Source organism: Euleptes europaea, chromosome 2, assembly GCF_029931775.1.
Source record: "Euleptes europaea isolate rEulEur1 chromosome 2, rEulEur1.hap1, whole genome shotgun sequence".
Classification (NCBI taxonomy): domain Eukaryota; kingdom Metazoa; phylum Chordata; class Lepidosauria; order Squamata; family Sphaerodactylidae; genus Euleptes; species Euleptes europaea.
Window position 1 is genome coordinate 97,481,722 of NC_079313.1, and position 13,010 is coordinate 97,494,731.

At 43.0% G+C, this 13,010-nt stretch overlaps 1 protein-coding gene across 1 annotated transcript in view; it reads left to right on the forward strand.

Moving 5' to 3' along the window:
- The window catches only part of MOV10 (Mov10 RISC complex RNA helicase), a 38,552-nt gene that overhangs the window by 8,838 nt on the left and 16,704 nt on the right, over positions 1-13,010 (forward strand). Inside the window, exons 2-8 of the mRNA XM_056844846.1 lie at positions 2,496-2,592; positions 4,553-4,677; positions 7,811-8,037; positions 8,638-8,878; positions 10,349-10,486; positions 12,271-12,433; positions 12,840-12,994. Coding sequence (XP_056700824.1) covers positions 2,496-2,592; positions 4,553-4,677; positions 7,811-8,037; positions 8,638-8,878; positions 10,349-10,486; positions 12,271-12,433; positions 12,840-12,994 — 1,146 coding nt within the window. The remainder of the gene's footprint in view (positions 1-2,495; positions 2,593-4,552; positions 4,678-7,810; positions 8,038-8,637; positions 8,879-10,348; positions 10,487-12,270; positions 12,434-12,839; positions 12,995-13,010) is intronic.

Consider the following 13,010-nt stretch of genomic DNA (forward strand, 5'->3'; position numbering starts at 1 on the left):
GGTAGCCACACATAGAGCACACTGCAGTAATTTAATTTATATGTTACCAGGATATTCACCACAGTGGCACAATCTTTCCTGCCCAGTCAGAGCTAAACTGGTGAAAGACACCCTTGGCCGCCGCTGCCATCTGTTTATCCAGCAGGATGCAATGGGTCCAGCAGCACCTTTACAGGGAGTGCAACCCCATCCCGAAAAGGAAATATTCCTGATCAGATGACACCACCCACCACCCACACACACACACACACACACACATGCAAACACCAGTAGCACCTCCATTTTGTCATGATGAAGTTTCAGCTTGTTAGCCCTAGTTAAAAATCATTAAACATCATTGGAGGAGGTAAAAACAAAACCGAGTGAAGATCTTAAAAATCCTTTAAAAATAATAAAAACAGGGTCCCAAAAGAGCAGCCGGAGGGGGACATCAAAACTGGGCAGCTAATAAAACTGTATCAGAGAGGGGGGCATTCCCAAAAGAATAAAAACCTGTGTGCCTGATGCCTAAATCTCCTGTGGTGAGAAGTTTCATAACTGAGGAGGTTACTTGATAGTGGGGGTATACAGAGCAAGGCCTCTGAGAGGATCTTATTTTGTGGGCAGGTTCATATGAGAGAAAGTAGTCTTTTGAGTATCCTGATCCCAGGTTGTGTATTGCTTTATAGTTACCAGTATAGTAATTGTGCCCAGTGAGGATCTTTTGAAACTGTGGACCCTATAACCTATTCCGGCTAGCAGCCTAACCACCAAATTTTGAACCAGATGAAGTTTCCAGGCAGTTCTCATAGAGTGCACTGCAGCATGGGTGATTGTATTCGAGACATACTTCTTGAAGGGTCTGCAACTGGTGAGCTACCAAAGCTGGTTATAGTCTGGGTGTTCTACAGAGAGCATCTGTGCTTCCCATCTATAGCCATGGATCAGTCTGTCGATTTTTATTCCCTCCTTTCCCAAAGGAGCACAGGGCAGAGTACATGGATCTCCTCTTTTTCTGTTTTGGCTCACAGTAACTCTTTGAGGTAGATTAGGCTGAGAAAAGGTGACTGACCAGGTCACTCAGTGCAGCCTTAAGCAGAAATATGGCATGCAAAATCCACTGAAGTCAGTGGGCTTAGAGGTGTGTAAGTCTGTTAAGGATGACACGGTCAGTCAATGGTGATTGGGGAACCAATGTGTCTCCAGTCTTAATGGCTCCCCCTAAACATTATGCTACACTCCGCATCTAGAATACCCCTCAAGAAGCACATCTGCTCCACAAGAATGATTACAGCCTTGTCCAGAACAAGAAAGTTTAGACTCTTTGTCATCTCAGCCTTATCTGTGTTGATCTTCAGTTTATTGGCCCTCATCCTGGCCATTTGCTTCCTCCAGATCTCTATTCAGGCCATCCACGGTCTCACTTGAAATAGAGTAGCTACATGCGATATATTTGTAGCATGAGGAAACTGGTTTTTTTGAGATAAATAACTCCCCAATTCTTCTGGCCAAACAAGAGCTTTGCTGATGTGCCTAAATGTCCCATGGGAACTCTTGTCTAGTTGGCGTGTAGCTTTTAGCTTTGTTTCCATTCTTGTGGTATTGCCAGTATATATCCTTGCAGTGGTCCCTTGAGCAAAATTGCTCTAATAGTAATCTGAATTCACAGGTGGCCACAGTGAAAAAGGAAAATTAGTTCATTATTCCACATGCTCTGAGTATGTGTCCCCTGAGAGTTGTTGAAGTTATGAGTTATTTGCATGAAATACCTTAAATAAACTCTGGTGTGTACAGTGTGTGCATTTGTGTGTACATGCAATAAGACACACTGTGCTTTTAACATTCACAGAAGCGAGAGTATACAAGCATAACTCAGAGATATTACGGGTTTGGTTCTAGACCACCGCAATAAAGTGAATATTGCAATAAAGCGAGTCACGTGGATTTTTTTGTTTCCCAGTGAATATAAAAGTTATATTTACACTATACTGTGGTCTATTAACTATGCAGTGTCTAAAAAACAATGTACTGTAAGAATAATGAAAAAGTTTGAAACATTGCGAGAATTACCAAAATGTGACACAGAGACACAAAGTGAGAACATGTTGTTGGGGAAATGGTGCGATAGACTTCAAAGGTGCTATTTACACAGCCCAAATAATGCACTTTCAATCCACTTTCAATGTACTTTGAAGGTGGATTTTACTGTGTCAACTGGCAGCATCCACTTGCAAATGATTGTTAAGGTGCAGTGAAAGTGGATTGAAAGTGCATTATTTGGGCTGTGTAAATAGCACCTCAAAATGCAATATCTGTGGCAATAAAACGAGGTATGCCTGTATGCCATATTCATGCCATGTTCCTGCTGTGGTAGAATCACTCCCCCCTTCTATGGACTTATATGAAAAGGGGAGTCCTCTTGTGCATTCAGTTGGACACGAAGCCCTCAGCATACCACTGGATTAGCTTCAGTTACTGAATTAACATTCTTGCCTTTGTTTGTTCTTGCTTGGCAGAGATAACGAAAGAAGACCCAATTTCTCGAGTGTGCTGTATGTTCTTCGGCAAAGTGGCCGTGCTGGAGTAACCGAGGACACTGTACAGTTTGGTGCTGTAAGAAATGGCTGTGTTGTTGATTCTGAAATTTCTTCCTGATAGTTAAGCATGGTTACTTTACTTGATGAGTCAAAGGAAAACCAGAAGTGTTTGTCCTGACCTGTCAAGTCCAAGACAAAAATAGGGGGCCATTATGTTTTCAGGACTCCTCTTCCAATTGCTAATTTCATACAAATTTTAATGCAAGTTTTTTTAAAGTACTAACTTGTATTATTTACTGCTCCATTACCAGCTGTTTAAAGCATCAGTTGAATTGATCTGTTTGACTGTGCCGTAGAAGTATGGGTCACTGGTGGGGGAGAAGGCCCTATTACACTCTGGACTGTTCAAGTTAGGGGGTTAGGTGGAGGGGCTCAGAAGCAACACATGCAAATTGGGAACAAACAAAGTAACTGGGTTTTATTAGCTTATACCCTGTCTTTGTCCCCAATGGGGATCCAAAACTATTTAGTTTTTTGCTTAATTCATACCCCATACCCTCTCTCCACAAGGGACTCGGGGCAGCTTACAATATTAAAAATGCAATAAATATAAATACCATGCAAATCAATACAATAGGAATATAAAACAAAACCAATTAAAACATCAAATTGACAAGCCAATCTGAAGAATTAAAACAACTGGCCTGCAAGGTAGGTTAGGCTGAAAGTGTGACTGGCCCAGGGTCACTAAATACTATTACTAAATCAAACCGGTAACTAGTGTTAAAAGCATTTTAAGATCACCAGTCTTGAGACTACCATAGAATAGACATTTCCTTTATCAAAATATTTAGAGCAGCTCCAGTTTATCAGAGCTGAAATGCAGTAGAAATTTTAAGCCCCCCACTATAGAACCATAGAGTTGGAAGGGACCACCAGGGTCATCTATATATTAGTTACTGATCTTTAAGTATCCAAAGCATTTTTAGTACTTCTGATACTTAGCACTAGCTTTTGCATACCCTATTCATTCAATATGGTAGAACGTGCTCCTAGACTTCTCTAGCAATTAACTTCTCAATCTGGAGTTCTGGAGAGCCACTACCTATTTGCTTAGAAAGGGCTGAGATAGATGTATGGTAGGTTTGCATCCATATAAGGAACAAGGAAATAATGACTCTCCAAGAGAAGAAAGCAAGCCTCTGACCAAAACAAAACAAAACAAAAAGCCCTACACACAGTTGCTTGGCAGGGCAGTCCCCTCCTTGGCAAATGTTTGTAGTTTTTTTGGTCTAATAGATGTTGCTGTGATAGTTATAATATAGACCCACGTCTTGATTTCCTTGTTTCTTGCACTCTTCGTTCACTAAAACCAGAGACTGGAGAGAGCTTGTACAAAGTTGCAGGTATGCTGCAATTTGGGCATTGCACTGCATAAACATGAAGCTGGTGTTGAACGATAACTCCATGTGTAGTCCTTAAAGTAGCAAAAAAAGATTGAGGAGCAAGACATGCAAATAGAACTTGTAAAATATACAGATATATGCAAATCTGCATAATTTATACAAGCAAAATACACTTTTGTAAGTCAGAAGAGCAAAGTTATTGCAAAAATCTCTGCTGGAATGAGGTCTAGCATGTGTTAAGCTGAGATCATACATATCCATGATCACTGGTTCCCATCCACTCTCTAGAAGCAGGGGTCTTACAGAACATGCTCCCACAGATTTTCTTTCTTTCTTTAAAACATTTATATGTTGCCTTTCCACCCAATAGGGTCCTTGAGGTGGCAGACATCAAGGCATTAAAATACTAAAAACAGCACTTAAAATGTATATATAAATATCAATACAGTAAAAACACATAGATGTACAAAACACACAACCAGAGATGCTCCCTGCAGTGGATTGTGTTAGAACTAAGGTTTGTCCTTAAGTCTGTTAATTTGTGACCCCCACCCCCACACGCAGATTCTTTATGCTATAGCCTTTGCCTTAACCATTGCTATAAGCCTTCCTGTTGCTTCTTTTGGATAGGTGAAGAAGAAAGTGAAGTTTGCCAATCAGTACTGGAGACCAGGAAATTATGCTGGAGGTCAGACTCCTCATGGTCCTGGATCGGCTGCTGACCCACCTCCTCGAAGATCACGTGCCAAGGACAGGTATGGGATGACTGGGAGTAGTGTGAAAGTGATGTACTATAGAAGGTTGTAATATGAACACATGAAGCTGCCTTATACTGAATCAGACCCTTGGTCCATCAAAGTCAGTATTGTCTGCTCAGACCAGCAGCGGCTCTCCATGGTCTCAGGCAGAGGTCTTTGACGTCACCTACTTGCCTAGTAGTCCCTTTAACTGGAGATGCTGGGGATAGAACCTGGGACCTTCTGCATGGCAAGGAGATGCTCTACCACTGAGCCATGGCCCCTCCCCAATAAATAGTGGGGCACTGTTTTTTCATGTGCTTTCGTTGCGGGCAGCTTTTGAGATCTTCCATGGTTTTCAGAGTCCTGGGAACCAAAGTCCATTTATGAGTGAGCAAGTATGCGGCTGTGGGGATGCCCCTGGGAACTGTGAATGCTGAAATCAAAGCCAGAGTGGCTGAGAAGAACTTTAGATTGTCAAGGGGTAAATAATCAGTTCTTTGCTCATTCCCACATTTGAGGTTTGAACAAGTGGAATACATGTATTAGGGGGGAAATGCAGTGCCCTTAATGTATAATGTAGGGAAATGAGTCTGCTTTTTGTTGCAGAGCGCATGTGTGCACGTGTGTATGGACATGCAACTCTGGAATAGAAAGGGTTCCTGTCTTTATCTTATGCCTTAGGCTTCATTAAAGCTCAGGAGAAAAGAAGCTGGGCAGAACAAGGATGTTGAACTTGGTTCTTCCAGTTTGATTATTTTAATTTAAAGTTCTCAGGAAGCTGAATTCTGGGCTCATTGTCTTTGTGTGGAATGGCAGGATTCAGCTGAACGTTGTGGCATCTTTGTGCTATAGCCTGAGGCACTAGAATCCCAAATGGTTACAAACCATTGGTTGGCTATGATGGTCATTTATCAAATGGAAACTTAGCCACTGTGTGCAAGTAGTAAAGGCAGCCATCTGAGTCTGTCCAACCACATTACCCCAGGTTCAGGTCTCATTCTAGGATATCTTGATCATCTGTATCATCTTACTAAATGTAGAAAAGAGCAAGAGTCCAGTAGCACCTTAAAGACTAACAAAATTTCTGGCACAGTATGAGCTTTCATGAGCTACTGCTGAAGAGGTGAGCTGTGACTCACGAAAGCTCATACCCTGCCAGAAATTTTGTTAGTCTTTAAGGTGCTACTGGACTCTTGTTCTTTTCTACTGCTAGAGGTAGACTAACATGCCTACCCGATCACGATCTTACTAAATGGTATAGGTCAGGTCTTCATGTGTAGTAAAACATTTACCTGTGTAGGGCTCATGATCTAAGAGAATGTGGGAAAAGTTGCTTTTCTTTGAACAATTCATCTGCTTGGAGGCCTTTTGCTCATGAAAGGATTTCATTTGAAAATTAACAGGTCTGCTAAATAATGTTACACTAGAGTTCTTTTCACTTCCTTGATTACAACTTGCATAGCCGGATTGTGTGCTCATTTGCTCAGTCAACAGCAGCCTGAATGGCTCAGCTTAGCCCAGGCTTGTCAGAACTTAGGTGCTTAGCAGGGTTGGCCATGGTCAGTATTTGGATGGGAGACCACCAAGGAAGGCTGGGGTTGCTGTGTGGAGGAAAGAAAAATGACAAACCACCTCTGCTCATCTATTGCTTGGAGTGCCCAATGGATGGAGTCACCATGAGTCAAGTGTGACTTGACAGCATGTTCTTCTCTCTCTCTCTCGTCCCTTGTTCAGTAATAGTCACATTGCCATTTTCAGCCTATGTTTTAGGAAGGAATAATTACATTCTGGTATACCAGCCTATGCAGGGCTGGGGTCCCTCTGTGATAGTCGTAAAGGCATCTGTCATGCTTCGTTTCCAAATGAGAACTTGAAGATGTTCTGGAACAGGCAGTGTGCATCTCTATCTTTTTTGGGAGGGGGTACTGCATCCACATTCATTATCCCTTCATTAGGTCTTTTCATTCCAACTGCATTTGTACCAGGTTTGTACCTTTTCTAGCTGGCAGCAAACATCACATTATATAGTAGAGAAATTGCTTAAATGTAGCTGTTAATGGTTTACAGTTTTGGTTTTTTTGTGATCATAGGAAGTGTCATGATCAAATTTTCCTTGAGTGGTATGGTGTTCTTTTTTTCCTGGTGGGGGAGGGGTAAGCTCTCCAGAGAGGTTGGCTCATTTTAGCTGCATGTTTCCTCCCTGGACCATGCCTTTAGCTGATGGTGTCTGAGTTCCTTTGTTAAGCTAGATGTGTGAATCCCCACACTCAATGTCTTCTTCAAACCAAATTCCTTGCTAATGGCCATCCTCTGCAGAAGCAGGAATCATAAACTGCCCATCAAAGGAGCAGGCCAAACTGCAGGGGAGAGGTGGTGCCTTAAAAACCCCATTGAGCAGGAAATCCCTTGCCTGTCCTGTGCAGCTTGAAAAAGAGTGTCCATCTATAGGATGAGGGTAAAAGCTCTACTCAAATGGACTTTTCAAGACTAATGTAAGTTGAAGCTAAGAAAGGTCCCTTAGGACTATGTTTGCAACTGTGTGTATGCTCATGTGCTCTCTCTTTTCCCTTCCCCTTTGATTGTCCTTGAATCCTCCAAGTATCCCATTTATTTATTTAAAACATTGTTATGCCACCATTCCACCCGATCAGAGTCCCCAAGTTTGCATCCTATCTCTTCCTTGTCTAAATAAAGCTTGGGTTTTCCCCCCTCTGAAGCCGTGACCCGCCTTTGGTCACTCAGTGAATGAATGCAGAGTTGATAACTCGAGGGTTGTTTTGTGAAGGGTGTGTGTCTATGTTGTGAATGAGGGGGCGGACGTGTGTTCTCAGCAGCTGAGAGTAGGGAAGATTGGGGAAGGAAGGTGGAGGGGTCAGAGTTGTTTCTAACCATGCCCCTTAGTACCTGGCCTAATCATGACAGGAGGCATATACAAAGTATGGGTACTATGGGTGCTCCTGGGTTCTGCTTCTGTGCAATGATCACTGCAGTACTGCTTGAATGCCACCTGTTCCTTCTGAAAAGCTCTAGGTGGTAAGCTACCAGCTAGGCATATTACCACCAAACAACTGAGCCCTGTCATTAAAATGTTCATATGGGATGGGATATCTTGTGGGAGATAGGTAACTTTGCAGTCTCTGTTTCCTAGAGCTGAATTCGTTTCAGAGAAGCATGGCGTGGATATTGTCTCTCAGCATGATCTGTCCAATGGACGCATTCGCTTTCCTGTGTCTCGTGATGAGGCCAAAACAATTACTATACTTGTCAAAAACAAAGGGGCTCACGACGTGACTCTATGCAACTTCAGAAAACTGCGTAAAAGTCGTGAGTTAACCTTTGTGGTATCCCAGCCTCTGCCTGTGGGACTTCTGCCAGGTAATACTTGTATTTATTTGTTGAAAATTATTGTTTGCACTAAGTAGCAATGAGAACTGAGAAGGAAAAAAAATCATATTGCAGACAAATTAAACATGTACAAAGAGACCCCATGGTAGCTGCTAGAAAGTGGACATTAGGATTGTGTATATCAATATACCTGAACCGAAAATAAACCCAAAATTAGCTGTTTTGGCAATATTTGGGTTTTGGGTCCACCAAATACCAAAACGTGAGAATCTGCCTGAAACCTGTGTTTTTGCCATTTATGTCTTCTCTATCTCCCTAACTGTGTGTATAGCACAGTTATGTTACCACTATTGCTACACGTCTTGTAAGTAAAAAGTAGCCATTTGCCCATACACAATAAATAGTTTTTTTAGAATCTGTAGAAAACAGTAGGCATCTTTCATGCTCTTGATGAACTTTTAATGTATTTATCTGATTTAAAACATTTTATTCCCTATCCTGAAGGGCTATGTGTATAAGTCTCTTCTTACTTGCTAATGGCTAGGTTGAAGTACTGGGAGGGAGGGGCTCTACCTCCTCCCTGCTACCTTGTAAATGTTATGGAGGTTTTCTTTCTTTTTCCCCGCTCAGGAACATCATGTGAGATTTCAGTTCGCTGCTTGACACACTTCTACGGCTACTTTGCTACGCCCATACTGTTTGAGTTCATCAGCGAGCAGAATGAACTCTTCACAATTGGGCGTTTTGTGTCAGCTGTTGCTAATAGCAGACTAGCAGAACAGCTGGCTCCTTCTGCTGACTATCGACCCTATCAAGCCAGTCTTCGTAAACCTCAGGTTGTGACTACAGAGCCTGGCTTCCTACCAGATGAGTATGTGGTGATTCTCTATTGTGCTTCCTTTATTTGGATCAACCTCCCTCCTCGTCCTTAAGGCAGTTTTTCCCTTTTAAGCACTGCTTGTCATCAGAGCTGCTTCCCACCTGTGCCTGTGTCTTTCTTCTCTTTACCTGTTCTTCCAAAGTCTGATAACTCCTCCACCCCACTCCAACCCAGTTAGGCTGTAGCTTCTTCCTTTTTGTGTGTCTTGACTGTGTGATGTACACTGTTAAATCTTCTGGGTTAGAGGTTGTCTCCCCTCAGTTCTGCACTTAGCACCCTGTAGGAGACAGTGGAAGACTGAGTTGAGGACAAAAGCTGGGCTTTGGATGGGGCTAGACTACTATGGATTGCCCTCTCTATAACTAATTCTGAACTGTGCCCCCTGCCTGTGGATAATTAAATCCACAGATGGAGCACACTCATCCCCAACAAAAGTTTTTCTGCAGACTCATGGGACCCCTTGGGTTTGCAGCAAAATCTGAAATTTGAAAAAAAAAAAAAAAAACCACCCTGGGGGAAGGTTAAACCCACCTTCTGATATTAATAAAATCTTTGAGCATCTGGAGGGAGTCAGTGAGTGGGCAAGCAGAGAGCCAATTGGGGGGGGGCGAGTGGGTGAGCAGAGAGCCGAAATAAAAGATACGATGGAAAGAAGATAAAGTTTTAGGGGGGAGGAGAAGAAAAGGAAAAAGGGGAGAGATAAGGAAAACAAAAAAGGGGTATGGGAACAGAGGCAGAAGGAGAGAGTGCTGGGGCAGAAAGCAAGAGAGGGTAATGGGGTTTGGAGGGCAGGGCGAAAAAATGGCTGGAGGGGTGGGGGCGTTGGGCCAGATCCCAGGCAGGTTCTCTCCAGGGCAAGTGGCTGGGATCTGCACTTTACTACTGAAAATAAAACTGATTCTGCAACATATTCCTCTGCCAGCTGCAGGCTAGTAGCTCTTCCATCACACCCTTGAGCTTAGTCATCCATATTCTATCCTTATTGAGAAGAACAGGGGCTGTCTAAATACCATTTCATTTCATTTTTTGTTCATCTTTCTGCCACTAGTCACACAGTACGCAAACTGCTACCACAAAACACATTGTTGGTATTTAAACAGATATCTAGTGTTATCAAAACATTGTGGCATTTGATCTGTGGTGATAGTTTCAGACGTGCACTTTTATTACTTTATTAAGTCATTATAATGTGTTGCAAGTGAACATGTGAAATCGTTCTTAGGCCATCCTGGAAATCTGAGCAGACGTTTTAATATTTTCCTGATAATACTGGTTTTGGCTTACTCTGGCTACTGAATTGGTAGACAAAGAGTAATGGACTTGCTACCAGGATGTCCATGCTATAGGTAATGACCTATTGGTAGAAAATGTGCTTAAATGATAGCGCTCCCCAAACCATGTCTCTAATCAATGCCTTGACTCAACATAAGCTTATATGTAATATGCGCACTACCTCTCCAGCTCTTTACCGTATGAACTTGAAAAGAAAATACTTCTAGAGCAATATCCCTATCCAGCCTACTTGAAAGACCTGGTCAGTTATCTTCACGAGGGCTGTGTGCCCAATGATAGCTCCCGCGCCATGGTTGCCAAGCTTCGGTAAGTGCCTGTGAACTATTAAGTTCTTCCTTGACATTCTTCCTCTCAGTCCCCTTCCCCCCAAGACCTTTTATGCTTATTAGACACAGGATTCATCCATGGATCTTGTCACTTTTTTCAAAACCTGTTTATTGAATCCATTGGGTAAGAGATGTCACTGGCAATTAATACTGTTCTGTATCCAGCTATTCAGTTCCTCTATAGGGGTGATGGGGGTGGTATTTCATTGGTCCTTTGGAGGTTGTTGTGTACATGGTTCAGTTCAATTGGGATGTCTCCTGATTTGGTGTCAGGGAAAAGGGTGTGTGTGAATTTATGTCCCTGCAGTAACATTGACCCATGGGAAAAAACTTAATACAATGAAACTGAATCTCAGCTGGATGTTGTAGTGCAGGCTGAGACAGCAACTGCTGTCTGTGGGAAGGAAACCAAGAGTTGTCAGGATTTGTCAAAGCAAGTTAGGATTGAATGGTTGTGAAACCAAGGTTCGGTTTAAAGACAAGCCTAATCATGGTTAAAATGAACCATTATTCTGTGTTAGGACTGTACTGATCCATTGTCGTATAATCTACTTTTTTTAAAAAAAGGAGTGTTTGTCTTGGGATGTCTCTGACCCCATTACGAAATTAGTAACTTTTTTCCTGCACACAGCAGAGGTAAATTAACCCAGTACCATCATCCCAAGAGAACAAAGCTTAATGTATATTGGTTCTTGTAGGTTATCCGGGCTGTGTAACCGTGGTCTTGGAATTTTCTTTCCTGACGTTTCGCCAGCAACTGTGGCAGGCATCTTCAGAGTAGTAACACTGAAGGACAGTGTCTCTCACTACTCTGAAGATGCCTGCCACAGTTGCTGGCGAAACGTCAGGAAAGAAAATTCCAAGACCACGGTTACACAGCCCGGATAACCTACAAGAACCAATGAACTCTGACCGTGAAAGCCTTCGACAATATCTTAATGTATATTACTAATGCACAAAAATAGGAGCCCCATGCCGCAGAGTGGTAAGCTGCAGTACTGCAGTCAAAAGCTCTGCTCATGACCTGAGTTTGATCCCGACGGAAGTTGGCTTCCGGTAGCTGGCTCAAGGTTGACTCAGTCTTCCATCCTTCTGAGATCCGTAAAATGGGTACCCAGCTTGCTGGGGGTAAAGGGAAGATGACTGGGGAAGGCACTGGCAAACCACCCTGTAAACATAGTCTGCCTAGTAAATGTCGGGATGTGACGTCACTCCATGGGTCAAGAATGACCTGGTGCTTGCACAGGGGACCTTTACCTTTTTTAATGCATAAAAATAGGAGCCCCTTGGCACAGAGTGGTAAGCTGAAGTACTGCAGTCAAAGCTCTGCTCAAGAACTGAATTCAATCCCGGCGGAAGTCAGGTTCAGGTAGCCTGCTCAAGACTGACTCAGTCTTCCATCCTTCTGAGGCTGGTAAAATAAGTACCCAGCTTGCTAGGGTAAAGTGTAGATGGCTGGGGAAGGCAATAGCAAACCACCCCATAAACATAGTCTGCCTAGTGACATTGCCCCATGGGTCAGTATTGACCTGGTGTTTGCACAGGGGACTACCTTTACCTTTTTAATGCATAAAAATAGCAGCACACCAATGAGCAAACCAAAAATTAAACAGTGCATTAACAGTGTGTTGTTGGGCAAGGAGCAAACTCTGCCCTTCCATTCAAGCACCTGCCATTCCTGAACAACATTTGTAGATCCCTCTGTTGTGATGAGCAGGGCTTTCTGAGTAAAATTTGATATGAGGATCTCTTGTACTTTCTCAGGACCGAGCTGAAAGCCACCCTGGAGTTTAACAATTATTGCGAGAAGTTTAAACTCCTGCTTCACTTGGAAGAAATACAAATGGAAGTGGACATCCGCCGATATGACATGGTAGATGTTTGCATGGAGGCCGATCCTCTGAATAGCAGTCTCCTTGTCCTGAAGGTGAGGGGGCTTTGGGCTCAGAACAGTGTGTCTTCACTTGTACCACCTAGGGGGAGATGTTTCTTACCTGCCCATCAGCTGATTTTCCATCAGGATCAAAACAATTAGAAGCCAGTGTGGCGTAGTGGGAAGAGCTTATGGTTTGCATGTGAAATACCAATTTTCAGATCTGTGCTTAGCTATGCAGCTTAGTGAGTGGGCTGGGTAAGTCACTGCCTCTTTGCTGTACTTGGTAGAGTTATTATGGGGATAAAAGCAACTCTTTGTAGGAATGATAGGATACGACTGTAATATGTGTAACTCATTAGGGTTATGGAGGGCTTATAGAAAGCATAAAGATGGAATGGCACAGTGTGTGTATGCGTGCTCTCTTTCTCTGTAAAACTGACATTGTTCTCTGCTCCAGGTGCCCGGGGTGGCTGAGAACCGCCCATCGGTATTAAGAGGTGATCATCTTTTTGTGACTTTGGCTGATAACCGTGGACAGAGTCCAGTTGTCCGGTACCAGGGCTATGTCCATGCTGTGGAATTAGAAAAAGTCAAGCTGGGCTTCTCCCCAAAGTAAGTGACCGCTTGC